Genomic DNA, 27092 nt, shown 5'->3' with positions numbered 1-27092 from the left:
GCCCAATTTTTTTATATTGTGAAAGATAATGTTACGCCGAGTAAATTGATACCCAACATATCATGCTTCAAAATTGCGTCCGCTCGTGGAATGGCGACAAACTTTTACCCTTTAAAATCTCCATAGGCGACGTTTAAAAGGTTGCATGTTTTGAGTTAGAGGAGGTCTAGGGCTAGAATTATTGCTCTCGCTCTACCAATCGCGGCAATACCTCACATGTGTGGTTTGAATACTGTTTACATATGCGGGCGCTGCTCACGTATGTGTTTGCTTCTGCACGCGAGCTCGGCGGGACGGGGCGCGTTTTCTGCCTCCTAACTTTTTTAGCTGGCTCCGAGATTCCAAGCAAATTTGTCAAACCCTGCTCAGAAGCATTGAACTTAATTTTTCTCTGCACGTCGTAGTGTTTTACGTCACCGCGTTTGGACACGGTCGGATTTTTGACCGATGGTGTGTAGGCAAGACTGATAAAAGTCAGCTTCATCGGATATACGACGAAAAAATCCATCAGTCTGTTTTCATCGGATGAACCGATCGTGTGTACGTGGCATAACAGATTTTCTTCTAGGATTGCCCTGTATTTGGCTCCATCCATCTTCCCATCAACTCTGACCATCTTCCCTGTCCCTACTGAAGAAAAGCATTCCCGCAATATGATGCTGCCACCACCATGTTTCACGGTGGGGATGATGTGTTCAGGGTGATATGCAGTGTTTGTTTTCGGCCACACATAGCGTTTCGCTTTTAGGCAAAAAAGTTACATTTTGGTCTCATCTGACCAGAGCACCTTCTTCCACATTTGTGTCCCCCACATGGTTTCTTGCAAACAGGACTTCTTATGGCTTTCTTTCAACAATGGTTTTCTTCTTGCCACTCTTCCATAAAGGTCAGATTTGTGGAGAGCACGACTAATAGTTGTCCTGTGGACAGATTCTCCCACCTGCGCTGTGGATCTCTGCAGCTCCTCCAGAGTTACCATGGGCTACTTGGCTGCTTAAAGCTCTCCTTGCCTGGCCTGTCAGATTAGGTGGACGGCCATGTCTTGGTAGGTTTGCAGTTGTGCCATACTCTTACCATTTTCGGATGATGGATTGAACAGTGCCCCGTGAGATGTTCAAAGCTTGGGATATTTTTTTAGAACCTAACCCTGCTTTATACTTCTCCACAACTTTATCCCTGACCTGTCTGGTGTGTTCCTTGGCCTTCATGTTGCTGTTTGTTAACTAAGGTTCTCTAACAAACCTGAGGGCTTCACAGAACAGCTGTATTTGTACTGAGATTAAATTGCACACAGGTGGACCCTATTTACTAATCAGGAGACTTCTGAAGGCAATTGGTTCCAGTAGAATTTGGTTACGGTATCGGAGTAAAGGGGGCTGAATACAAATGCATGACCACACTTTTCACATATTTATTTGTAAAAAAAAATGAAAATGATTCATCATTTTCCTATCACTTCACAATTATGTGACACTTTGTGTCGGTCCATCACATAAAATACATTTACGTTTTTGGTTGTAACATGACAAATGTGGGAAATTCCAAGGGGTATGAATAATTTTTCAAGGCGCTGTCCGTATTTTCTTAGCAAAAAAAAACTGACTGAATTGATGACACTGGTGTGTGAAGAGTCCATATTATCACCTAAAAAAGCGTCAATATTTATACAATGGTTTCATAAACTATATTGGCATGTAACAATGTAACTATAATGGCATGTAACGATATCATAGAATACATTGGTATTTCTCACATTAATAACGCACTGGTGGAGGTCATGTTTCCTCTCTCTAGCCGCGCTCGCGCTGATAACACATCTCCCTCACAGCTCTGCTCAATCCTCCCGCCTTCCTCTATCATGTGACCCTAGCACCGCCCACTACACCCTGAGCGTCCCAGTTGCTACACCCTCAACGGTGACGTCAGCAAGCTGCGCCGGACAGCACGTTGTGTGTGGAGCTGAGCTTCAGGCTGAGTAAGTAGAACGGTCTCCGGTTATTTGTGCTTCTACCGGCTGTACATGAGGATTAGGAAGATAAGAGGGCTTCCCTGAGCGCACTTTATTATCGGGTGACCTAGGCTGCTAAGATAATGCCATCAACAAGACCGCCTCTGCTACCGTGTAGACGCATGTTAGAGTTGGAAACAATTGTTATACTTTTTAGTTGATAGATTGCTGTAAAGCTGACCATACACTATACAATCTGATTATACGATCTTCTTTAGATCTGCTGTCAACGGTGTAGAGTAAGAGCCTGTCTGATTGGATAGTTTAGGTATGTCTTCATGTTCCACGCTTTTGGCAAGCATGGATGTGTGCAATCAGATTGTATAGTGTATGTCCTGGCCTAAATGAGATCCATTGGTGTGCACAGCCTATAGTATTGGGGTGTGCACCCCAGAGCACAAACACCTGCATGTATATCAGCAGAGCAGCGGATGGTGTCAGTAGGGAAACGATTAGTATCATTAGCGTTTTTTATTACAGTGGAACCTTGGATTACGAGCATAATCCCTTCCAGGAGAATGCTTGTAATTCAAAGCACTCGCATATCATATCATATGACGTCCTGGGCTTTGTGGTGGTATATCTGAATGATGCCAGCAGCTACAGGCATCATTCAGATATCGTTTTTTAGAGTGGCGATTCTGTGCACCGTAAGAACGATCAAAGTGGCTGTTCTGCCGCTTGATCGTTCTTGCAGGTGGCGAGAAGGGACATTGCCCCCCCCCCCCGCCCTCAGGTGCTTCTACCGATGCGATCGGTGAGTCAGAGAACAGATCCGCCGACCCCGGGTTCCTAGATTTCTGGTGGACCAGATGGTCGCCAGAGTCTTTATGATCGTTCGGAGGCCAGGCGCGATGTTATGACGTCACGCCCGGCCTCTGCATTCAAAAACACTGCGCCGCTTCGGCTGGAAAGCCTGGATCTTTTTTTTCTTTTTGTTCGTTTTTTTGCCCTTCCCAGCCTAGTGGTGAGATGTGGGGTCTTTTTCTTATTTTGACACTTTAAAAAAAAAAAATGTAAGTAAAATTTAATAATAAAAAAATTATTTTTAAAGTGTCCCTGTCCCCGTGTGCTCGCACGCAGAAGCGAGCGCATACGTAAGTCCCGCCCACATATGTAAACTGTGTTCAAACCACACATGTGAGGTGTCGCCGCGAACATTAGAGCGAGAGCAATGATTCTAGCCCTAGACCTCCTCTGTAACTCAAAACATGCAACCTGTAAAAATTTTTAAAGCGTCACCTGTGGGGATTTTTAAGTACCAAAACTTCGCCATTCCACGAGCGTGTGCAATTTTGAAGCCTGACATGTTGGGTATCTATTTACTTGGGAAACTTCGTCTTTCACATTATGCAAAAAAATTGGGCTTTTTTTTAAGCATGAAACTGTTAAAAAAAAAACGTGTAAACGTTGAAAAATTGCGCAAATACCATTTGAGATAAACAGTTGCAATGACCGCCATTGTATTATCAAGGGTCTCTGCTAAAAATACATATATAGTGTTTGGGGGTTCTATGTAATTTTCTAGCAAAAAAAGATTTTTACATGTAGGAGCGAAGTGTCAGAATTGGCATGGGCTTGAAGTGGTTAAACACCAGAAAATCTGTGTGGTGAACTTACACTGGTGCACCTCTAGCAGGCATAATACAGGAGATGGTCAGAGACTGCACACATGATACAAGAGATCATTGCAGCCTCACCAGTGCCCGGATCAGAGCGGCGATCTCCCGCTGTGTCACGGAGCTGCATTTGAATTTCCTGGGCCGGATGGCCACAGTAAAAAAGTCCAGCCTCCTATGATATGTCACACTGATACAATTTCCCAGCATTGGATCAGTGTGCCACACTGTGTGTGTGTGTGTATAGTATATATATATATATATAATGTGTGTGTGTGTGTGTGTGTGTGTGTGTGTATGTATGTATGTATGTGTGTATGTATGTATGTATGTGTGTATGTATATATGTGTGTGTGTATATATATATATATATATATATATATATATATATATATATAGTGTGTGTGTGTGTTTTTTTAGGTTCCTGAAAAGCATGGCACCCACGTTCAGTCGATCGCTGATGCCATGCAGGGCTCCTACAGACTTGTCAGTGTGAGCTGTGAACCTTTACATCGTACGGCTAGGCAGTTTCACACTTACAGAAAGACTCTATGAACCACCACACTGCTCAACGGCTCCCTGGTAGTTCATTGATAACTACATACTGACAGCCGCAGAGGATGTTGGTACTTGAAGTTCATTCATTTACCAAACTCTGTAATTGAAAGACAAAACAGCTGGTAGGGGGAACTTCTTCCTATAGAGTAGGGAAGGGTTAGGCCTTTATCATGTTTTTATTGCTGTCTGAGTTCCCTCTCGGGGGGGGGGGGGGGCGAATTCTCCCCTTTTGTTTTGAGACCACTTTTCCTGTAACCTCTCTCTAAAATTTTAATTTGTTACATTTTTGGAGAGATTTCTTCTTCAAAAATTGTTTTTTTTTTTTTATTTAGGCAGCAAACAAAGGAGATATTTCTCATCGGGTTCTGTTGTGTTTCCAGGACAGGAAAGGAAATTTCCCCAGCAGGACAAAGGCAGCCGAAAATAACATAATAAATGTCTTATCCCTTCCCTACCTTGGACACAGGCAATCGCAGAACGCTGTAAATGGCCAATCACAGCGGCCATTTACAACGCGATCGGCGTGGCCAATGAGAGATGATCTCAAATATGAGGTCATCTCTCATTGCCAGCTCTCCCTCCTCACACAGAGACCGTGTGTGAGGAGGGAGAGCGACCTGTGCCATCAGTGAGTGAAAATAGAATACTTACAGTGCCACACAGTGCCCAATCAGTGCCAATTGGGTGTCAGTCAGTGCAATCAACACTTAGTGCCCACTTGTGCCATCTGTGATCTGTGCCACCTCAGTGCCCATCTGTGCTGCCTTAACAGTGCCCAAGCTGAAAATCGGTCTGGGCAGGAGGGGGGTTTAAGTGCCCAGTAAGCAAGTGGTTAAAGTAGAACCATAGGCAAAACTTTGTTCTTTAATTTTGTATAGTGGGTTATAACCCCTGTCCATATCTATTTATTTAGATAAAAAGTGTGTATAATGGCGCTCTGAGTTTCAAGACTACTCCTATGTAGAATGGGAAGAAATCTTCATACACTTAAGGCAGCACTTGAAGATGAGATAAACAAAAAAAAATGCACCTCCTAAGTGCAGAAATAACATTTTTAACACCCCAAATAGGGTTAAAAACACTTGATGAAAGGAGCACATCATATGTAAATTAGGGCAAGTAATTCGGCATCCTGGTGGTCCCAGTGTGTCTCATTCTTATCCAAAGGTGTAACTATAGCAGCAGAATGTTCCAAAGTGGGCAGCCGATGGAAGCCTCAGCTCTGAGGATACTAGGGACACCACTGGACTGTCAGGAACGGCATGGAGTGCAAATCCCAGAACTGACGTCAGCGGGAGGGGACCAGCAACCAGAGTGGATTGCAAACCGGAAGTGGGGTCATCGGAATGGGACGGGTTTCGGAACTGCTGATTGGTTCCTTCTTCAAGCCAATGACTGGAGGTTAATAGAAGCTGAGCTTCTTATAGTCTGTGGGCGGGCTTTGGGTGGACATAAAATGGAACAGAGGCAAGGAATATTATCCCGGGATTGCGATGTGCTTATACAGACGTAACACGTGATATGGATAAATATGCAAAGATTACACAAATGGCTTACTGGGCACAGAAAGGGAAGAAAAGAAAACTAAAACAGGACAGACCAAATCTTCCTAACGGGGGAAAAGACATGACTGGTGCTCTAATCCCTCTCAACTCTATCCAAAACGAAACAAAAATGCCTTTAGTTATACTTTTAGTGGGAGAACACCAGAACTGCATAGTCTTCCAGCTCAGTGATTATGACAAAACCCATATCTTGTCTTAAGGGTCAGGCTACTTTTGAAGGATGCATGTGAAAAAAATATATTCTGACCGCCTTAAATTGCTGGCTTCAGTCATTGTGGGGATTGGCAACCCATCAATCTCAATCTACACATCGATTGCAGGTAGGTGACGGGTAGATTGCGTTCCTTCCTTGCCAACCCCGGAACCTAGATACCTAGACTGAAACCAATCCACTTTCCTTCTGCAGCAGCTGAATGGACACTTTTTCTCCCCTTTCTCCTGCCGGCATTTAGCGGCCCCAGGAGTAATGGGGAGTTCCAGTAAATGATGCCGCTCCTGTCCAGGTTCCCCTTCTTTTGGCCTCCCCAGTGTGCTTTCCCTTCTCCCCTGTCCTGCCAGCTGCGGAAGGAATGGGCCCGGAAATATGTCATATTTAAATAACATTTTTAAAAATACAATACAAAGAATAAAAAACTACTGACTGACTTTAAGGCCGGGTTCACGCTCTATGCGGAGCAGCTCGCAGCAGGGGTCCAGTGCTTTCCTGTTCTCTATTTCAGGTGCAAATTTTTGCCTGACTTCAAGCCCAGGGAAACCCGCATCCAATTCTCGTATATAAACCTAGTTTATATCTTTACAGTGATGATTATTATTTATTTTTTTATATACATATATATTTTTCAAAAATATCCTTACTATTTAGTTAGGCTTTTCTAGTTAAAATAAAAAAAGGGGTTCAGCGCTTTATTTCTTTTTCTGGATATGTTTATTAAACTTCTTTCAAAAATACAAATATAGAGCCAAAAAGAAAATAGGGGAGAGTACATTCTAAACAATAGAATCAGGGTGATCTTTTATGTTCCGGTAGATCTCCACCTGTCGAAGGTTACCTACCACTGCTTTATTGATTGACCAGAATCACAACTGGTTGCAGAGCTATACTATACTGCATTCTTTGCATCATTAGAGAGGCACAGAGGTTGGAACTAGGGTTGTCCCGATACCACTTTTTTAGGACCGAGTACAAGTACCGATACTTTTTATCAAGTACTCGCCAATACCGATACTTTTTTTAAATCTCATGTGACAGTGGCACGTGTCGGTATATATTTTTTATTTTTTACAGTTTGTTAAAAAAAGTTTTTTTTACAATGCTTTCTTTCTTTTTTTTTTTTAAGGGGGGTGGGGGGGAATGGACAGTGTCAGTGTTTTTTATTTTATTTTTTTATTTAATTTTTTACAATCCCTGACATCTCCCCTCTGAGACAGAGAAATGGACTAGGGACACAGATTTCCCAGTCCCTTTCTCAGCAGCCTCAGCTGTACTGAAAATGAAAGGGGAGAAGACAGCGGCTCCTCTCCATTCATAAACTGAAACATTGTAAACACAGTTTACGATGTTTCAGTTATGTGAATGTACAGAGTCAGTGATCACTGACTCTGTACATTCGGAAAAGGTAGGAGCTGGATTTACCAGCTTCTACCGCCGCTCTCCATCCTGACAGATCAAGGGGGGACACAGCGGCAGCACGGAGGGGGGACACGGCGGCAGAACGGTGGCAGCACGGAGGGGGGACACGGCGGTAGCATGGAGGGGGACATGGCAGCAGCACAGAAAAAGATGGCAGTATGGAGGGGGACACGGAGGGGTACAAAGCAGAATGGGGGGGCTGGAGGAGGATACAAAGACAGTCAGCGGTGATCAATGCTTGTAACTCCCCCCACCGCACTGATCACCATGACTGTTCAGGTATCGGGTGAAGCATCAGAGCATTTGCCCAAGTACTAGTATCGGTATCAGGACAACCCTAGTTTGAACACAGCAAAACCATGCAAACACTGGCCCGTGATCCTTGACTGTCACACAAAGGGCAGAAATGACTTTATCATAGGATGTGATTGACAGCCTGTCTCCACCTTCTCTATGCTGTGTGAGAAACAAGATGGTGACACCAATTGAGGTAATAACTGGTCCTCTGGGGACAGACTGGAGCAGAGCTTAATTACAGATTATGCACCAGTGAGTTTATAAACTGAATCGTTCATATACAGCAGGCTGTATAAAAACTATCAAAGGTTTACATTAAAGAGTAACTCCACTATATATATTTTTTTTATTATCATTTTTTTTTTCCTACTTTTAGCACAAAACATGTCAGACAGAGAAAGGGATGTAACTGGGAGTGAAGAGGAGGAGGATGGAACTGAAGATGAAGAGGTTGGAATGGAAGAAGAGGAGGATGGGACAGATGAAGAAGAGGCGGATGCTGAGAATGGAGAAATGAAGACAACGGAGAGTAAGGATGAACAAGGAGAAGAAGATGCATCTGAACTCCATACAGAGATGCTGGGTGACGATGAAAGTCTTGCTGGTACAAAGAAGAAGAAGTCGGTTGATCCTGGCATCATATACCTGGGTCACATCCCACCTCGCCTCCGGCCTCGCCACATTCGAAACATGCTGAGCATCCATGGAGAAGTGGGGCGTATTTTTCTGCAGGCAGAGGGTAAGCAATTGTTGCCACGAGGGAGACTTTTCTGGAATCTAAACTAGGATAGTGCTTATTCCAGAGAAACTGTAGAACACACTTGGTCAACCTCTGTCTGTTCAGCAGACATGGAGCTCTGGGGCATGCCTGGATCTGCTGCAGACTTTGGGGTCCACTTATAAAGCTGCTTAATCTTAAAAGAAAAAGCTAATTGCAAATTAACCACTTGCTGACAAGCCACCATCGCTATACGGCGGCAGGTCGGCCCTCTGCACGAATCACTGTACCTGTACGGCGGCGTGCTCTAATGCCTGCTGGTCAGGTGGACTCTGTCTTTTTCCCGGCGACCCACGATCGCCTAGTAAAGAGGCAGAACGGGAATCTGCCAGTGTAAACAAGAAATCTTCTGTTCCCAGTGATCGGGAACAATGATCTCTGTTATGTTCCTAGCATCCACCCTACAGTCAGAACACAGCTAAGGAACACGCTTAACCCCTTCCCTGTCAGTGTCATTTTTACATTCATCAGTGAATTTTTATAGCACTGATCAAAGTAATGTCATTGGTCCCCAAAAAGTGTCATTTGGGGGTCAGATTTGTCCACCGCAATGTCACGGTCCCGCTAAAAATCGCAGCTAGCCGCCATTACTAGTAAAAAATAAGTCCCTGAATCTATCCCATAGTTTGTAGACGCAATAACTTTTGAGCAAACCAATCGATATACACCTATTGTGATTTTATTTATATCTGAATTATATAAACTGACGAATACATTTTTTTTTATATTTTTGGGATATGTATTCTAGCAAAAACAAAATATATATATTTTTTATTTTTTCAAAATTGTCGCTCTTTGTTTATAGCAAAAAAAAATAAAAAACGCAGAGGTGATCAGATACCACCAAGAGCTTTATTTGTGGGGAAAAGCGTATATTGATTGGCTTGTGCAAAAGTTATAGCATCTACAAAATGGGGAATACATTTATGGCATTTTTATCATTTTTAAATTTTTACTAGTAATGGCGGTGATCAGTGATTTTTAGCGGGACTGCGGCAGACAGATTGAACACTTGAAACTTTTTTTGGGACCTGTGACATTTATACAGCGTCAGTGCTATAAAAATGCACTGATTACTGTATAAGTTACACTGGCAGGGACAAGGTTAACTCTAGGGGTGATCAAGTGGTTTGGTGTTCCCTATGGAGGTGTTTCTAACTGCGTTGGGTAGGGGACTGACTGGGAGTACAGAGAGATCGCTGTCCCTAATCACTAGGAACAGACGATCACTCTGTACTTCCCTGTCAGAATGGGGATCTGTTTGTTTACGTTGACATATAGCTGTTATTTGTTTTGGAAAATGAAGAAAGAAAAAGGAGATATTTTTTTATTTTATTTTTTCTCAATTTTCAAAACTTTGCGACAAAAAGCAAGATCTACAAAATACTCAACATGCCTCTTAGCAAATAGCTTGGGGTGCCTACTTTCCAAAATAGGGTAATTTGGGAAGTTTTGTGCTTTCTGGGCATTTCATGGCCTCCGAAACTGTGATAGATAGTGAGGAGTGAAATTAATAATTTACGCCTTTAGAAATCCTGAAGGCGGTGATTGGATTTTGGGGTCCTGTACACGGCTAGGCTCCCAAAAAGTCCCACACATGTGGTATCACCATACTAAGGAGAAGCAGCAGAATGTATTTTGGGGTGTAATTTCACTTATACCCATGCCATGTGAAGCAATATATCATTAAGTGACAACTTTGTGTAAAAAAAAAAAAAAAGTGATTTGGGGGGGGGTTTGAACTGTCCTGTCATTTTATTCCCAACAATAGAAGCTTTTGCCACACATCACCCACTCTTCTAACCACTTGAAGACAAAGCCCTTGGGGGGAAAAAAAAAAGTTTTGCTAGAAAATTACGTTGAAGCCTCAAATATATATATATATATATATATATATATATATATATATATATATATATATATATATATATATATATATATATATATATATAATATTTTTTTTTTAATGCCTTACAGATTAAAATGGTAGGTGTTGCCATTTTTTTCCCCACACACTATATTGCCCAAATATTTGGTAGAATATAAAAGTTCTTACTGAGTACATAGATGGCAAACACAACGTTTTTAAAAATTACGCACACCTGTGCAGCTGCGACAAACTACATACCGTTTTAAAAACCTTTACAGGTTACCACTTTAGATTTACAGAAGAGGTCTACTGCTAGAATTACTCCCCTCGATCTGACATTTGCGACGATACCTCACATGCATGGTGCAATTGCTATTTACATACGTCACAAGACCAATGCTTGCGTTCTCCTTTGGACGGGGGTATTTTTTTGCTTTTTTATTTTTTTTACACTGTCCCTTTTATTTTATAGGTAGTGGGGTTTATTAGACCCTATATCTCTCCTCAGCCCTTAAAGCATCAGTGTGATAAGATGCTTTCCCAATGGCACTGTTTATATCCAGCGAAACCAAAGTCATGAAATTCTCGTAGCTTCTGGTTTCTTAGGTCATAGAGATGATTGGAGCCATTCTGGTCTCTGATCAGCTTTATAGTCAGCAGGCAGAACCACCGGCTGCATTCTCGTGTTCCCCAGTGGGGCAGGAGAGCCCGAAAAAAACATTGATGGAGAGAGGGGCAAGGGCATTTCCTCCCACTGCTTGTTAAAGCAGTCTAGTGGCTTAATGGCCGCTAGGCTTGCTTTAACATGAAAGCCGACCGCCGGCTGAAAAAACGATACCAAGAAGATACCTAAACCAGCAGGCATCATTCCGGTATAACCACTCAGTCCAGCAACATACCAGTATGTCTCTGGTCCTTGTTGGGCACATATTGTAATGTTCCTTTTTTTTTCATGCAGCCTGTGGGCTGAACGAAAAGAGAACCTAACAGATTTCTCCACTCGCATTGATCGATCGGTGGTATGCCTCTATTAGAATACCACCCTACATCCACCCACTTCTAATGATGGGCATACAATAAATATAAAAATATATGCCCCCCCCCCCCCCCTTTTCTTTTTTTTTTTTAAATTTAACTGGTGGTGAAATCCCCTCCTACAGTGCTGGAGTCATGGATTTATGTATCGTGGGAGCAAACCCTGTTGCTGTCAAAATCAATAAACCTGTGCTGCAGCTGAATGGCATACCTGCAAAGCAAATAATTGGTTAACCATAAAACACAGTACAGTATTTAAGTGGGACATACCTGCAAACTAAATAAAACACAGTAACAATAAAACATTACATTAAAGCATGAATCACAGTAACAGTACAGTATAACAGTAGAATGACATACCTGCAAAGCAAACACGATAAAACACCATAATAAAATATTACAGTATAGCATAATATACAGTAAAACAGATCAACAATAGAGAGCACAAAAATAAAACCAACTATTTTTGGCTTTTCTATTTTATAAATAAAAATTGTTACTGTAAACGTTGCATGTTGGGGTCTCAAAATGCGATGGCCAACTCCTCTTTCGAGACCCTGTGTGAATGTGTTCCCTAGGACTGTCCAGTGATGTACCCTATGCTAATACTCCACTATTGTGTGGTAGCGACAGAAACGGTGCCTGATGCAGAGACCAGGTCAGGAGGGACAAAAATAGCAGGTGTCACGCCTAAGTCTGCGTTTTCCACAGACACAACATCTTCTTTGGGGTGATCGTTGGGTAGAGGTACCAGGGAGGACATCTGGAAAATGCCTCTCATGCAGCCGGCTCACTGCATTTGGATTGGGAAATTGGGGCACAGCACCTCCTGGTCACAGAAGGGCTGTGATTTTCTCTTCCTGAAATTTTAGGAAGGGTCCAGTTCAGCTTTGTACAGAGCCAATTGGAATAGGTATACAGACACTTCTTTTTTCTTTTTTTTTTTTTTTTTTTTTTTTTACCAGCGTATGGCCTTTTACAGGCAATTAAGTACAGCCCCCATCATCTGTTCATTGAAGTCGACCCCTTCTATTTTAAGGTTGTATTTGTGGACACAGGTTTCTCAACAACACCAGTCGCCGTAGTAATTTGGGCTGCCGTGTCTGCAAGACAGAACGAAAACGTTCCGTTTGTCCTTCCATCTCATGGCAAGCAATTCATTGGACCTCAAGCAGGCTCTCTCCCCACACTGTCGGGCATCAACAAGTAGTTGGGGATGATTGGATGACATGGTGCCACATGCGCCAATTCCTAATCGAAAAGGTGTGTCTAAAAAGTGGCCCGCTTGTATAAATAGTACCCCTTTCTGAACAAGGGTGACACCAAGTCCCAAACAATGTTGCCGCTGCATCCAGTGTAGTCTAGGCAGTTGGGGGGGGCTCCACACTCCTATCTTTTCTTTCGTAAACCAGGAAACGACATGTTGCCCTGTCACAGAGCTTATACATCTTGACCCCATATCTGGCACGCTTGCTGGGGAGAAACTGCTTGAAAGACAGGCAGCCAGATTTATCGTATTCAGGGTCACCCTGAGGACAACCAAGTTCATTGTGGTTGATGTGCATAAACTGCAAGATTTGCTAGTATCAAGTCCTGGCCATGGCAGCAGAGAACATGTGCGTATGGTGAATTGGGTCAGTGGACAAATATGATTGCAACTCGCTTTTTGGTAATGCCCATGAGGAGGGATAGGCCCAGAAAGGTCATAAATTCAGGAACCGTTAAAGGTTTCCAGCCAAATTCTCTGGCAAGGGTCGAATTTGGATTTGCGGTGATAAATTGACCAGCATATAAATTGATTTGGTCAACAATAATAACAAAAACAGCTTGCAAAAGTATTTTTCCACCTGAATTTAGGGTTGGCCAGTGAATGGGGGGGGGGGGGGGTACAGGTGCTGCAGAAGTGGTGGGCTGCCAATCGGGTATTGCATACACATCAGGAAGGGCACTGTGGGCTTTACGAGCCTGTGTTCGAATTCTTGGTGGCTGCGGGGAACTACTTGTGCTAGCCACGCACCAGCTTGAACTGCACTTATGGGACTTGCCACGTCACCAAGTGTTACTGCAGTGCTGGTTTGTCTACGACCAGGACATGCTAGGCTGCTGGTACTTGCCAGTTCACCAGAAGGTTGAGTGGAACTAGTACTGGATGTCTGCGGCGTACGAGAACCATGCGGTTATTGCACCTCAGCAACAGAAAAATGGGGTCGGACCTTAGCAGGGACCGCTACTCCATCGTCAGAACTGTCTGTCAGGGTGCCGCTGCTCTCTACAGGTTAGTATAGTGAGCCTGAATCAGATTGATTCTGACAGTGATTCCTCTGCGCTCTCATCTGTCACGCTCAGTATCCTGTAGGCCTCTTCACTACTGTACCTTTCATTTGACATTTTGGCCACTAAATTTACAGGTATAGCTAGTGTGACTTGCAGGTAAAAATGCACCTGGTTGTCAGACTGCTTGAATCGCTACATAAAAAAAAATGGGGCTAGAAGGGATCAGGCGTGACTCTGCCAGCGCTGCAGTTTTGTGTGCTGTGTTTTGTAAAGTGACAGTGATCTTCTGATACTGAACTTTGGGTGAGCTGGGCTGGGTGGAGGGGCTAAACGCAGGTGCTGGCAGGTTTCTGGGCGGATCTTGCTAACGCTGTGTTTTTGGGAACACTACACAATACTACTGGGGACGCTAGTATAGATCAGATCAAAGATATTGATTTGTTTAAACACTATACTAGTAAGGGAGGTGTGTGTGTTCATGCTACTGGCAATCAAAGGGTTCAAATCTGACGCTACCACTAACTGACCCTAAAGCCTAACTGATGTCACCTGTGACACTAATACAGTGATCAGAAAAGAGATCTGTACACTAGTGACACTAACGGGGTGAAAGAGGTTAACTGGGGGGCGATCAACGGGTTAATGTGAAAGAAGGGTCTCCCGCGCTGTCCTGCAGACACCTGGTGATCTGTCCTAACCAGAAAAAATATGTCAATGAACAAGTGGTGATGTCTGCGCTGTGTGATACAAATGGAAGGGGAACAGTATGACTGATAAACACACTAAATGTGTAGATCACAATAAGGCTGTGCAAAACACAATGAAGGCAATGCGTAATCCAATAACATCAAAAAACGGATAAGTGAAAAAACATACGTGAATATATATATATATATATATATATATATATATATATATATATATATATATATATACAGAAAAAACATACACTAAATAGCATATAATAAACAGAAAGTCTTTATGTGGTGATCCCAACACCAGGCACACATGTGTTGAAAAGAAGAAAGCTTCAGTGTGAACACCTCTTGTGTCTCCTAGCAGCTCACCTCACAGCTGTTATGCTGACAGCCTAGCAATCCTCAAATGTATGCACAGTGGATGGTTGTAGCGCTGCGATAATCCTATATACAGCTACAAGGACTCTGTACCGGATGTTGCATGTGGAGAGACAACAGAAGGATACATATAGCGGAACTCTATAAACCAGTAATGGGGCAGAAATGAATCGCACAGTGATGCACTCACTCAAAAGAAAGTGATTGTGGGCGTATCTCCACGAAAGCAGAGTTCGTAAAAACCTTCTGTGTATCACCTCTCACTCCTCCTTGCCCCCGGATCGCATCAAGTGGTTACTCAGAAGATGGCAGTACAAATGCAAGAAGGAAGACACATTGCGTAATCCCGCACAAATTAACAATTTATTGATCAGAACAAAGTAAAAACTTGCATTTAAAAACAAATCTGCTGTGCATATTATCCACGAGCGCCGAGCTCGTCTCCTGCCGTCAGATATTGCTTAATCTAGTGCTCCAATATTGACCCATATTGTCACATCACGTGACTTCATCAGGGGAGCCAACCTGCTGCCGTAGAACGACAGCGGCTGGTCGGCAAGCAGTTGAACAATGCAAAGCAGTTAGCACTATACTTGAATACATAGTACTATGTGCCCCTGATGACACCGTATATGACGAAACGCATTGGATGGAACCAGAACACCTGCTACCACACTGCTATCTTGGATTCTGGCATTAGGAAGTACTTTGCATACATTGAACGCTGGTTTACCTCTTGTCAAATGTTAGTGCATATACCAAGAAATCCTTTGTATCCTATGGTTTTCCACTATACGCAGTCTTTCTTTTCTTTGATGGCTGTTCATTGAAATTTGGTTACTTTGAGTCAGATCTATTCTGAAAGGCAGTTTGTGAATACCACGCTTTTGGTGATTACAGCTAGTGTGAAGTGACCATATGGTGTGGAATATATCAACACTGTTTGACCACTCTTGATTGGGGGTCAATAGAGATCTTGTGTTGAGGCGCTAGCTATTACACCAAATAAATAACCTCATAAAAAAACATAAACACCAAATAACATGGAAAAAAATATATAATGAAAAAATAAAACAATTATGTGCTACTAATAGCAATAGGTGAAGATCATGTAATCATATACAGCAGTGATTGTTCTTTGTGCAACTGCTATAAAAACGCCACGTGTTGATTAGTGCTCCGTGCTCTTCTTATAAAAGTGCTCTTCTTTATAAAAGTGCTCCTCCACCTATAAGGTGGGCCACTCACCAGATGGCTTTGTGCCGCCAGGATATGGGCTCAGCATACATTGTGTCGTCAGCATCGATATCCCAAAACGAAAAAACAATACCGGATTGTTTATATACCGGAGTGCATTATCTCGATTCAACTCCCTCATGACATTTCCACGATTCATGTAACAAGTGCAGAGCTGTTCTCTGCTCACTCACAGCTGTTCAAAAAAAATAAATAAATAGAGCAGCTGGCAAAGTTTATCGCAACATTGCTCAGCGCTGAGAGATAAAATAATAACCTTGTATCATGTGGTTCTTTTAGATCAAAGGGATGCACTTCGATCTGCAAATCAGGTCAGTTTAACCACTTAAAGTGGAGTTCCACCCTGAAAAATGTTTTACTCCAAAAATATATAAAAAAAAAAAAAAAAGTTTACCCGAAATAGCTGTTGCTATGCAAGGAAATCCCGAATCTGCTTCCTCTTCCTCGTCCTACACTCGGTTTTTTCTTGTGAATGGGGCGCGCTGCATTCTGGGAACTGTGTGTGTGCCAGAAAGCAGCCGGCCCATTCACAAAGCGCCGCGCCGCTCGCGCATGCGCAGTAGGAAACGGGCAGTGAAGCCGCACGGCTTCACTGCCTGTTTCCCTTACAGTGGATGGCGGCGCCTGGAGCTGCTAGGATGGAGGATCGGCCTCGGCGGGAGCGAACATCACTGGCGACTAGGACAGGTAAGTGTCCTTATTAAAAGTCAGCAGCTACAGTGTTAGTAGCTGCTGACTTTTAAAACATTTTTTTTTTTTTTTTACCGGACCTCCGCTTTAAAGACTGAGCCTTTTTCTGATACTTGTTGCTAAAATCGGTATTTTTTGATAGAAAATTACTTTGAACCCCCAAACTTTTTTTATATATATATTTTTAGCAGACTAAAATGGTGGCTGTTGCGCTGTATTTGCGCAGCAGTCTTTTAAAAGCAATTTTTTTGGGGGAAACAAATACACTTTAATAAATAAAAAATGGCATTGTTTTCAGTAAGTCAGCCATCACATGGACTTGCGAGAAGGAGAAATGAACCATAATTAGAGATGCAAAGTGTAGAGCAGAACTTGAGCTTTATAATGTGCTCTGTGGTCCAGTTCTGATATGGGCTCATATGCCCATTGTAGGTGCTTTTGGCTGTGGACACGGGTCAGCATGGACACCCTGAACAGTCTGCAGCTACTCTGCTCCATATACAACAAACTGCAATGCCCATTTTTTTTTTTTTTTTTTTTTAACCTCTTGACCACCGCCCCATGTCAAAAAGACGTCCTCCTTTTTAAAGTTGAATATCTCGATAACGGCAGCAGCTGCTGCCACAACCGAGATATTCATCTTTTCAGGGGGCGGTGGTGTACACGATAACGGCGGTCTCCGCGGCGGATTCGCCGCGAGATCGCCGTTATCGGTGGCGGGAGAGGGGCCCCCCCCCTCCCGCCGCTCTCCCGCGCCCTCCGCCGCTTACCGGAGCCGTCGGTAGCGGCGGAGGGGATCCGATGTGTCCGGCAGCTGAGCGGGGACGGGACTGAAGGAGAAATCTCCTTCACCCGTCCTCCTAGCTCTGCTGGGCGGAAGTGACGTCAAAACGTCAGTCCCGCCCAGCCTCTTAAAGAAACATTTTTTTTTTTGTCATTTGAAAAAATGACTTTTTTTTTTTTAATTTTTTTTTTTGCATTTAAGTCTAATTATGAGATCTGAGGTCTTTTTGACCCCAGATCTCATATTTAAGAGGACCTGTCATGCTTTTTTCTATTACAAGGGATGTTTACATTCCTTGTAATAGGAATAAAAGTGATCAATTTTTTTTTTTTTTTTTTTTTCAGTGTAAAAAATTATAAAACTAAATAAAAATAAATAAGAAAACCAAAAAAATTTTTTTTAAAGCGCCCCGTCCCGACGAGCTCGCGCGCAGAAGCAAACGCATACGCGAGTAGCGCCCGCATATGAAAACGGTATTCAAACCACACAAGTGAGGTATCGCCGCGATCGTTAGAGTGAGAGCAATAATTCTAGCCCTAGACCTACTCTGCAACTCAAAAAATGCAACCTGTAGAATTTTTTAAACGTCGCCTATCGAGATTTTTAAGGGTAAAAGTTTGACGCCATGACACGAGCGGGCGCAATTTTTAAGCGTGACATGTTGGGTATCATTTTACTCGGCGTAACATTATCTTTCACAATATATAAAAAAATTGGGCAAAATGTATTGTTGTCTTATTTTTTAATTCAAAAAAGTGATTTTTATCCAAAAAAAGTGCGCTTGTAAGACCGCTGCGCAAATACGGTGTGACAAAAAGTATTGCAATGACTGCCATTTTATTCCCTAGGATGTCTGCTAAAAAAAAATATATAATGTTTGGGGGTTCTGATTAATTTTCTAGCAAAAAAATTGTGATTTTCACATGAAGGAGAGAAGTGCCAGAATTTACCTGGTGGGCAAGTGGTTAATGTTTTCAACACATCAACTTCAGGGACAATGTGTTAACTTGCTGCCCAATACCTTACACACACTTTTAGATACCATTGTAGAGAGATCACCAATGCCATTCACTTAAAGCAGAACTTCAGTAATTGTTTTCCATCTATTAAATCCTCTGCCTTTTTTTTTTTTTTTTTACCTTTCGATGGTAACATTTTTTTTTTAGCCAGTAAATACCTTATACAGCCCACTTCCTGTTTCTTGTCTGGTTATTAGCCTAGGCTTATGACATCATGCACCACTCTCTCTCTCATGAGGGTTTGCCAGGAAGGGAGGGGGGATGAGTCATAAGAGTGCCAATGAGAGCTGTAGAGCTGGAGTTGTGTGTGTCTGTGTAAATCCAGGAAGTGAACAGGCAGCAGCTTCAGTTGCAGCCAGACTTGGTGGAGGGAGGTTTCTGCAGCATATTTGGCAAGTACAGAATCACATTATATATAAAATAATATGCAAAGTGGTTGGAGGGAAGCTTCAGAAAGATGTTTTTATTACAAATTATGTGAGCAGACTGCAGTTCCTTTTTAAAGTCTAAAGGCTTTACGTTTTGGATGGTGCAGGGAGATTGGAACCTCCTGTCAGTTTTATTGCTGTCCATGCCCCGTTAAGAAAATGTACCCTTTCTATCTGTCATGTTTACTGTTATCGAAAGTGATGGTAAAGGAAAATCTCTAGTTTTGGGTTGTTCCTAGAACAGTAATAGAGAAGTAATCATCAGGTTCTGGTGACAGCCAGGGATTCCCTCACTTTGGAGAGATTTCCTCTCTCACTTCCTGTTTTGGTTATTGAGCAGGAAGTCGAGGAATATCTCCCCAATGGGGCAAAAAACAATCTGAAGGGTTATAGTTTTAAAGTAGAACTAAAGGCAAAACTTTTTTTAGTTTTGGATAGGGAAGAGAGAGTAGAACATCTGTCAATTTTTTTTGCTGTCGGTGCTCCCGTTAAGCACATTCACTTTCTTTGTCCTGTATACCATTTATCATTTAAAAGTAAAAGTTGCACATTTTGTGTTGTCCCCAGAAAAGTAATGGAGAGGAAATGTTCCACTAGTTCCAATGACCTGGGGGCCCCCATGGAATTCCCTGCAAATAAAGGGATTTCCTCTTGCTTCCTTTTTTAGGCTATGGTACAGGAAATTAAGGTAAATCTCTGCAATGGGGCACAGATGGCGGAAAAAAAATCTGAGGGGTTACAACCCTCCATTACGCTCTCCGAAATGGGGGGGAAAAAAAAGTTTTCCCTATAGTTCTACTTTAACCTGTCAGTGGTCATAAAGTTATCGGTCTGTGTATGGCTCCTATCACAACGAATTTCACGAAGAGGTGGTTGTAAAGGCAGAAGTGTTTTTTTTTTTTTTTTTTTTACCTTCTGTGTGCTGCTCACCCCCCAATACTCACCTAAGCCCCCTCTTGGTCCAGTGATGTGCATAAGAGACTTGGCTGTCCTACAACTTCTCATTGGCTGAGACAAGCTCCATTGGCTTCCACTGCTGTCAATCGCAGCCAGTGAGCCAATGAGAAGGGGGTGGGGACAAGTCATGGCTCTACATGTCTTATGGAGCCGGGCTCGGGAGCAGCACGCACCAGTGCCCCCATTGCAAGCCACTTGCTCTGGGGGCACTGGTCAGGAGGAGGAGCCAAAAGCACTGGCACAGGACCCAAGAAGCCTTTAATGTCACTTTTTTGTCGTGAAAATTACCTTTTCAATAAGTGTTAATCTCCTTTAGGGCCAAAACAACTAATCGTTTATGAAATTAATCGATTACCATTTTCATAATCGATTAATCGGCCAGTAAAATAATGGGGTTAAAAAATGAGCCCTTTATAGTACAAAAAGAGCAAATCGCTACTGTAAGTGTTACTTTCACTGTCCCACAGTAAAAAAATGTACCCCTTACAGTAGCGATTATTTGCTCTTTTTTGTACTAATTTTAGTTTTTTTTACCCCCATTATGTTACTAAACATCTCAGGCCGGGGTCACACCTCTGTTTTTTGGTGCTTTTTGCAGAAACACACTACAGTTCATTTACATGTTTTCCTATGGGACACGTTCACATCCATGATTTCTTTTCAGCTGCTGCGTATTTGGAAAGGGCAAGGACTTTTTAACGCAAACCGGTGCCATTTTGTTTTTTTGGTTCAATATACTTCAATGGAGAAGCTGTAGAAAAGCATTTAATGCGTTTTTCCTGCAATTTGTGTTTTTTAATCTGCCCAACAACAAATTGGCCAAAATAAAATGTAAAAATCGCAGCAAAATGACCTAATTTTTTTTTTTTTTTTTAAGGTTATTAACCGATTAAACGAAACAATAATCGGCCAACTAATCGATTATGAAAATAATGGTTAGATGCCGCCCTAATCTCCTTAACCACTTCTGGACCGCCCACAGCACATATACTGTGGCAGGGCGGCCCGGCTGTGCGAAATCATGTACCTGTAAATGATTTTGTGCACGCGATCTGGAGGGTGAGCGCTCGCCACCAGAACACACACAGCAGGAGCCAATCAGCTGGTCTGTCAGAGTAAAAGAGAGAAACGTGGATCTCTTTTTCTCCAGTGCATCCACTCTCCCCACAGTAAGGCCACTTTCACACTGGGGTGGGAGGCGCGGTGGCGGTATAGCGTCGCTATACCGTCGGAATTGCCGCGGGATTCAGGCCGCTAGCGGTGCGGTATTAACCCCTGCTAGCGACCGATAAAGGGTTAATACCGCCCGCAATGCGCCTCTGCAGGTATTACCGCGGTTTCCCATTGTTTTAAATGGGAAGGAGCGGTATACATACCGCTCCAAAGATGCTGCTTGCAGGAGATTTTTTTTTTCTCTCCTGTCAGCGCATCGCCTGTGTGAAAGCCCTTGTGCTTTCACATTGAGAAGGCTGGGCAGGAGTTTTTCAGGCGGTATTTAGGTGCTATTTTTAGCGCTGTACCACCTGAAAAACTCCTCAGTGTGAAAGGGGCCTTAGAAAGCACTCATAGGGAACGTACTTAACCCTTTGATGGCCCCTGGTGTTAACCCTTTACAGTGATCCGTGCATTTTTTTTTTTTTTTTTAGCACTGATAACTATATTGATGTCGCTGGTCTCCAAAAAGTGTCAGTGTCAGATTTGAATGACGCAGTCCCACTATAAATCGCTGCCATTACTAGTAAAAAAAATAGATAAAAAAAAGTCCCCAAATCTATCCCATAGTTTGTAGATGCTATAACTTTTGAACAAACCAATCAATATACGCTTTTTTTTTTTTTTTTTTTTTTTTTTTTTTTACCATAAATATGTAGCAGAATACATATTACTTTAAATTGATAAAGACTTTTTTTTTTTTTTTACATTTTATTGGGAACATTTTATAGCGGAAAGTAAAAAAAAAAAGTTTTTCCTTCAAAATTGTTGTTCTGTTTTTTTTTTGTTTATAGCGCAAAAAATAAATACAGCAGAGGTGATCAAATGCCACCAAAAGAAAGCTTTATTTGTGGGAAAAAAGGCCATCCATTTTATTTGGGTACAGCGTCGCACGACCGTACAATTGCTAGTTAAAGCAACACAGTGCCGTGCTGCAAAAAATGGCCTGGTCATGAAGAGGGTAAAACATTCTGGAGCTTAAGTGGTTAATCTGTTTTAGTATAAAAAATGTTTTAAAAAGGCGTAACTCCAATAGCAAATCAGTGTGACACGACAACATCCAATATCCGTGGGCAGATTTATTGCTTGCTGGCTCCTAGATCAAGCTTACACCTAGATTATACATGAATTTGTCCATTGTGTATAAGTCGCGTTTGTGTTTCTAAACTTTTCTTTTTTTGGCAGATCGCGCAATTCGCAATAAGAAAAAGAAAGCCGGCAGCAATGCCCGCGACTTCACAGAGGGTTGGGTGGAATTCCGGGACAAGCGCGTGGCTAAGCTGCTAGCTACAAGCCTGAACAACTCCTCTATGGGCACACGGAAAAAGAACCGCTTCCATGATGACCTATGGAATATGAAGGTGAGGTTGGAGTTTCTGCCATTTGGGCAGCTGATAGTTTGTACTGGACTTTAGAGTAGTTTATGGTTTTGCTATAAGAAAAAAAAAGATTTAATATGGAACAAAGGGGTTTATTTACTAAAGGCAAATCCACTGTGCACTATAAGTGCATTTGGACGTGCAGTTGCTGTAGAAATAAGGGGAAGATCTGCTGGTTTCTATCCAGTCGTGTTCAAGCGTGTCCCCCTTAGATCTACAGCGACTGCACTTACAGTGGATTTGCTCTTAGTCCCTTGCCTAGCGTACGCACATATGCGGCCTCGGCTTTCGGGGTTTATACCGGGATGATGCCCGCAGCTGCAGGCATCATCCCGGTATCATTTTTTAGAGCCGGCGATTTGGCTTTTTAGAGATAACAACCGATGCGGCTAAAAGCCGATTGGTTATTACTCCAGAGGAGCGGTAGGGGACATTTTTGGCGATCTGAATACTTTGAAGTGCAAAGGAGGGATCCCTCCATAAAGAGCATCTGTCACCACCTATTACGGTCACTTTTTTTTACATTCCTTGTGACAGCAATAAAAGTGATCAAATTTTTATTTATTTTTTAAAAACACAATTTTATATATAAAAAAAATGTTTTTTTTTTTTTAAGTGCTCCCGTCCCCGCGAGCTTGCACAGCAAAGAAAACGCATACAGAAGTCGCACCCGCATATGTAAACGGTGTTAAAATTATACATGTGGGGTATTGCCGCAATCGTCAGAGCGAGAGCAATAATTCTGTTACTCTAATCTGGTAACTACAAAAATAAATAAAAATTGAAAGCGTCGCCTATGGAGATTTTTAGGTACCGTAGTTTGTCGCCATTCCACGAGTGCGTGCAATTATAAGGCGTGACATGTTTGGTATCTATTTACTCGGCGTAACATCATCTTTCACATTATAAAAAAAAAAATTGGGCTAACTTTTTTTTAATTCATGAAAGTGTCTTTTTCCCAAAAAGTTGCATTTAAAACACTGCTGCACAAATACAGTGCAACATAAAATATTGCAACAATCGCCATTTTATTCTCTAGATTCTCTGCAAAAATATGTATGTATATGTGTGTGTATGTATATGTGTGTGTATGTATATATATATATATATATATATATAAAAAATATATAATGTTTGGGGGTTCTAAGTAATTTTCTAGCAAAAAATACGGATTTTAACTTGTAAACACCAAATGTCAGAAATGGGCTTAGTCATGAAAGGGTTAGTAAATAAACCCAAAAGATTCAACCACTTTTAAAATAAACGGGATTAAAACATTTTCTTATTTGTCCTGCTTTTTGAGCAATATCCAAAACATGCGATTTTGTGGCTACATAGGAAATCACTCCAAGAGGGACAAAAACAACCATCCGTAATTATTTTTTATTTTTATTATTTAAAGCGGGGGTTCACCCAAAAATTATTTTTTAACATTACATTCAGCCGAGTTGTCCTAATGACAATCGGCTTTTTTTTTTTTTTTTTTTCGCCGTACATACCGTATTTCACCGCCGCTTCCGGGTATGTCTTCTGCGGGACTGAGCGTTCCTATCTGATTGACAGGCTTCCGACCGCCACATACAGCGCATCACGAGTTCCCGAAAAGAAGTCGAACGTCGGTGCGGCTCTATACGGCGCCTGCGCACCGACTTTCGGCAACTCGTGACGCGTAGTATGCGACGGTCGGAAGCCTGTCAATCAGATAGGAATGCCCAGTCCCGCAGAAGACATACCCGGAAGCTGCGGTGAAAATAAGGTATGTACGGGGGAAAAAAGAAAAAAAAACAGCCGATTGTCATTGGGACAACTCAGCTGAATGTTACATTTTTTTTGTTTTTTTTGGGTGAACCTCCACTTTAAATATAATATACAGTGAAAATGTAGAACCTTTGTGGGGTCAATGTCGGATTGCGTGCAACTAGAAGTAACTTTCACTAACGATTGCACTTTTCCATCTACAGTATCTGCACCGTTTCAAGTGGTCTCATCTCAGCGAGAGGCTGGCCATCGAGAGGCAAGTGCGGAAGCAGAGAATGCGTGCCGAGGTGTCCCAGGCCAAGAGAGAAACTAATTTCTACTTACAGAACATAGAGCGCAGCAAAAAGTTCTCCAAAGCTGACCGTAAGAGGGCACTGGAGCCAGAGGGCAGCAAATTCCCTGACAAGCAGTGGAACTTCACGCAGCGCAAGACTGAGGATGAAATACAGGTCCTCAAGGCATCTGGTGACAAGAAACGAATCCAGAAGAGGCAGGAGCAGGCAGAGCGTGCACAGGAGAGATCGCAGACGAATCGCTCACTGCTGCAGAAAATATTCAACGCTTCTTGAGCAAGGAAAGAAAATGGCAAAATTTGAACTTATTGCAGGCACTGTTCTAGGGGAGCAAACAAGCGTCCTTTCCTTCCCCTCTTTGGACAGCGGTGTTCTACACTTTCCATTAAGAGCTTCTGTACAGTGTAAATATTTAGTACTTATTTACCTTGCTGAAATGAAATCCATCTTGATCATGCTTCACTAAAATATGTACATAACGGACTTCTGACACCCACCAAAGATAAATGAACTGTAGCTCTACACATGTATCATAATAAAGTGGTGTCAATTGCAGTTGGCTGATGTTGCAAAGGTGTGGTGTGCCCTGGATGAGCACCAGCTCTGCAAATTGGCTTTGAGAGCCTTAAATGTGACCGATAACAGACACAAGTTTTTGGGCACTACCAAAAATGTGGCAGGTGTAGGTTTTAGGTTTTTGTGATGTGATGGTAGCCTTTTCAAAAGAATGGACTGCCTTAACATGATGCATGTTAACTGCACCACAACAGACTGCCATGGTGTAAATGGGACCTTTAAATTGACCTATGAAAATAGTCATATGGCTGCTGCTACTTTTGCTGGCTTGTTTTACCATTTTTATTTCTTTTAGGAGGTAAAAAAAAAGGGACAATTCTCTACATTGCATGTTTTTTTTATTATGTGTTTGCTGATTCTTACCTGCTTCTGTCATTTGAAAGTGGCAGGGGTCTGCCTGTCATTAACATGCAATAAGTGCCAGCACTAGCAAAAAAAGAAAACCTGCATATTGGCAATCTGTCAATGTACAAACCCTATAGATCAGGGGTCTCAAACTGGCCACCCCTCCAGCTGTTGCAAAACTACAAGTCCCATGAGGCACTGCAAGGCTGACAGTTACAAGCATGACTCCCAGGAATTCTTCCTGCTGAGCTATTGTGTTCTCCTAGCTGGGGGAACTGCCCCTGTCGTGAGATATAGTCGCTGTTAATAATCGCATATAAAAATTTGGCGTGCTGGTTGTACCCAAGTTGATCTAATCAGTCTGCCCATAGACCGTTCAAATCTCCTCTGGTCCCAGCTTAGCCGGCCAGGATTCAAACCAGCTATGGCCGGCTTAAGTGACTACTGAAAAAATACAAAGGCTGCTGTGTTCTTGTTATGGGTCAGTATTGACAGCCAGGCAACTAGCATTTTTGGGAGGTCGGTGGGGCAGACAGACATACAATTTATCCAAGTTGTTTTTCTTTCAGCAAGCCCGGGAATTGCAGCGAGTCAGTCACTTTAGCAAGCTATGTGCTGACCCCTGTGTGTTCATTCACTGTTTTAGATCATTTCCAGTTATGTACACCCATGATTACCAAAATGTGGCAGACACCAATATTTTTATCTATTATTGCCAATTTGTCTTCTAGCTGTAACATATTATGAATTGTATTAGGTGTATTCTATATGAATAAATTATCATGAACTATCGCCTTGTAGATTACTTGCGTTTTTAAAGGCCAACTTCCTTCAGTACTGCCATTTTAAGTAGAGTTTTAAATCGCTTACGTAATTAAATTAACACACAGCTTGTAAAAATTGTTTTTCAATATTCTTCTTCATTAAACAAATACCCATCTTACCATAAGGGTGACAATGCATAGTCCCCGTCTTCTAATTGCTGTGCTTTGTCACCCTCAACGTAGACTAGGAGTGTCTGTACCAACACATTGCACAAGTATGTTCCTAATAATCTAAAAATCAGCCTCCTGATGCTCAGCCCACATTACAAAACAGCCACTCCATTTTGAATCATCCATTAACCGCTTTTATCTGAATGATAAAATCAACAGCTGCTGAGACCTAGCGGATTGTGGCAGCATAAGAGTTAAATTGGGCCTTGTCCTTCCTAATTATGTCACACTAAGTAGCGGCCTAATCCTTGCGTCCTCTATGTTGAGCCGCCCCCCTCCTACAGCCTGACCTAAATTCTTCAACACCCCCCACTGTACTAATTACAGCCTATTAGCTGAGGCGACAATGAATATTTTGAGGCATTCGGATGTTCAGAAAGTGCGGACGTTCCCCCAACCTTTGCTTGAATAAAACATTAAGTGCCGTGAGAATCAAAGGCTTTGTTAGGAAATTAGAATGATTCGTAGGATGAAACACTTTCACAAGGGTGTGCCTGTAGTACAAAAATCCCATTAAAAATACTTTCCCTAGAAAGAGTAATCTGCCACAGGGGAAACCTGTAGTCTAAAGCCGCGTACACACGATCAGTCCATCCGATGAGAACGGACCGACGGATCGTTTGTCATAGGTTAACCTAAGAATGTGACTGAACTGGAAGCTTTTGCCCGAAGACTGATGGTCCATCGCG

At 42.3% G+C, this 27092-nt stretch overlaps 2 protein-coding genes across 2 annotated transcripts in view; one reads left to right on the top strand and one right to left on the bottom strand.

The window, feature by feature from the left end:
• LOC120914078 (metabotropic glutamate receptor 6-like) overlaps positions 1 to 1850 on the bottom strand; it is a 119512-nt gene extending 117662 nt beyond the window's left edge. The window contains exon 1 of the mRNA XM_040324538.1: positions 1754 to 1850. The gene's annotated coding sequence lies outside the window, so the exon portion shown is untranslated. The remainder of the gene's footprint in view (positions 1 to 1753) is intronic.
• Positions 1833 to 26200, top strand: ABT1 (activator of basal transcription 1). The gene is made up of 4 exons (XM_040324540.1): positions 1833 to 1975; positions 8054 to 8416; positions 22243 to 22418; positions 24398 to 26200. The coding sequence occupies exons 2-4, from the start codon at positions 8062 to 8064 to the stop codon at positions 24761 to 24763; spliced, it is 897 nt and encodes a 298-aa protein (XP_040180474.1). The 5' UTR covers positions 1833 to 1975; positions 8054 to 8061; the 3' UTR covers positions 24764 to 26200.
• Positions 26201 to 27092: the final 892 nt, after the last annotated feature.

Source organism: Rana temporaria, chromosome 9 (assembly GCF_905171775.1).
Source record: "Rana temporaria chromosome 9, aRanTem1.1, whole genome shotgun sequence".
Lineage (NCBI taxonomy): Eukaryota > Metazoa > Chordata > Amphibia > Anura > Ranidae > Rana > Rana temporaria.
This window is presented reverse-complemented; position numbering and strand designations above follow the sequence as displayed.

Bases quoted from the DNA above. Each gene is read 5' to 3' on its own strand.
- ABT1 (XM_040324540.1), top strand. From the start codon at position 8,062: ATGTCAGACAGAGAAAGGGATGTAACTGGGAGTGAAGAGGAGGAGGAT. The intron at 8,417-22,242 runs GTAAGCAATTGT...TTTTTTTGGCAG, and splicing joins TATTTTTCTGCAGGCAGAGG to ATCGCGCAATTCGCAATAAG. The intron at 22,419-24,397 runs GTGAGGTTGGAG...TTCCATCTACAG, and splicing joins ATGACCTATGGAATATGAAG to TATCTGCACCGTTTCAAGTG.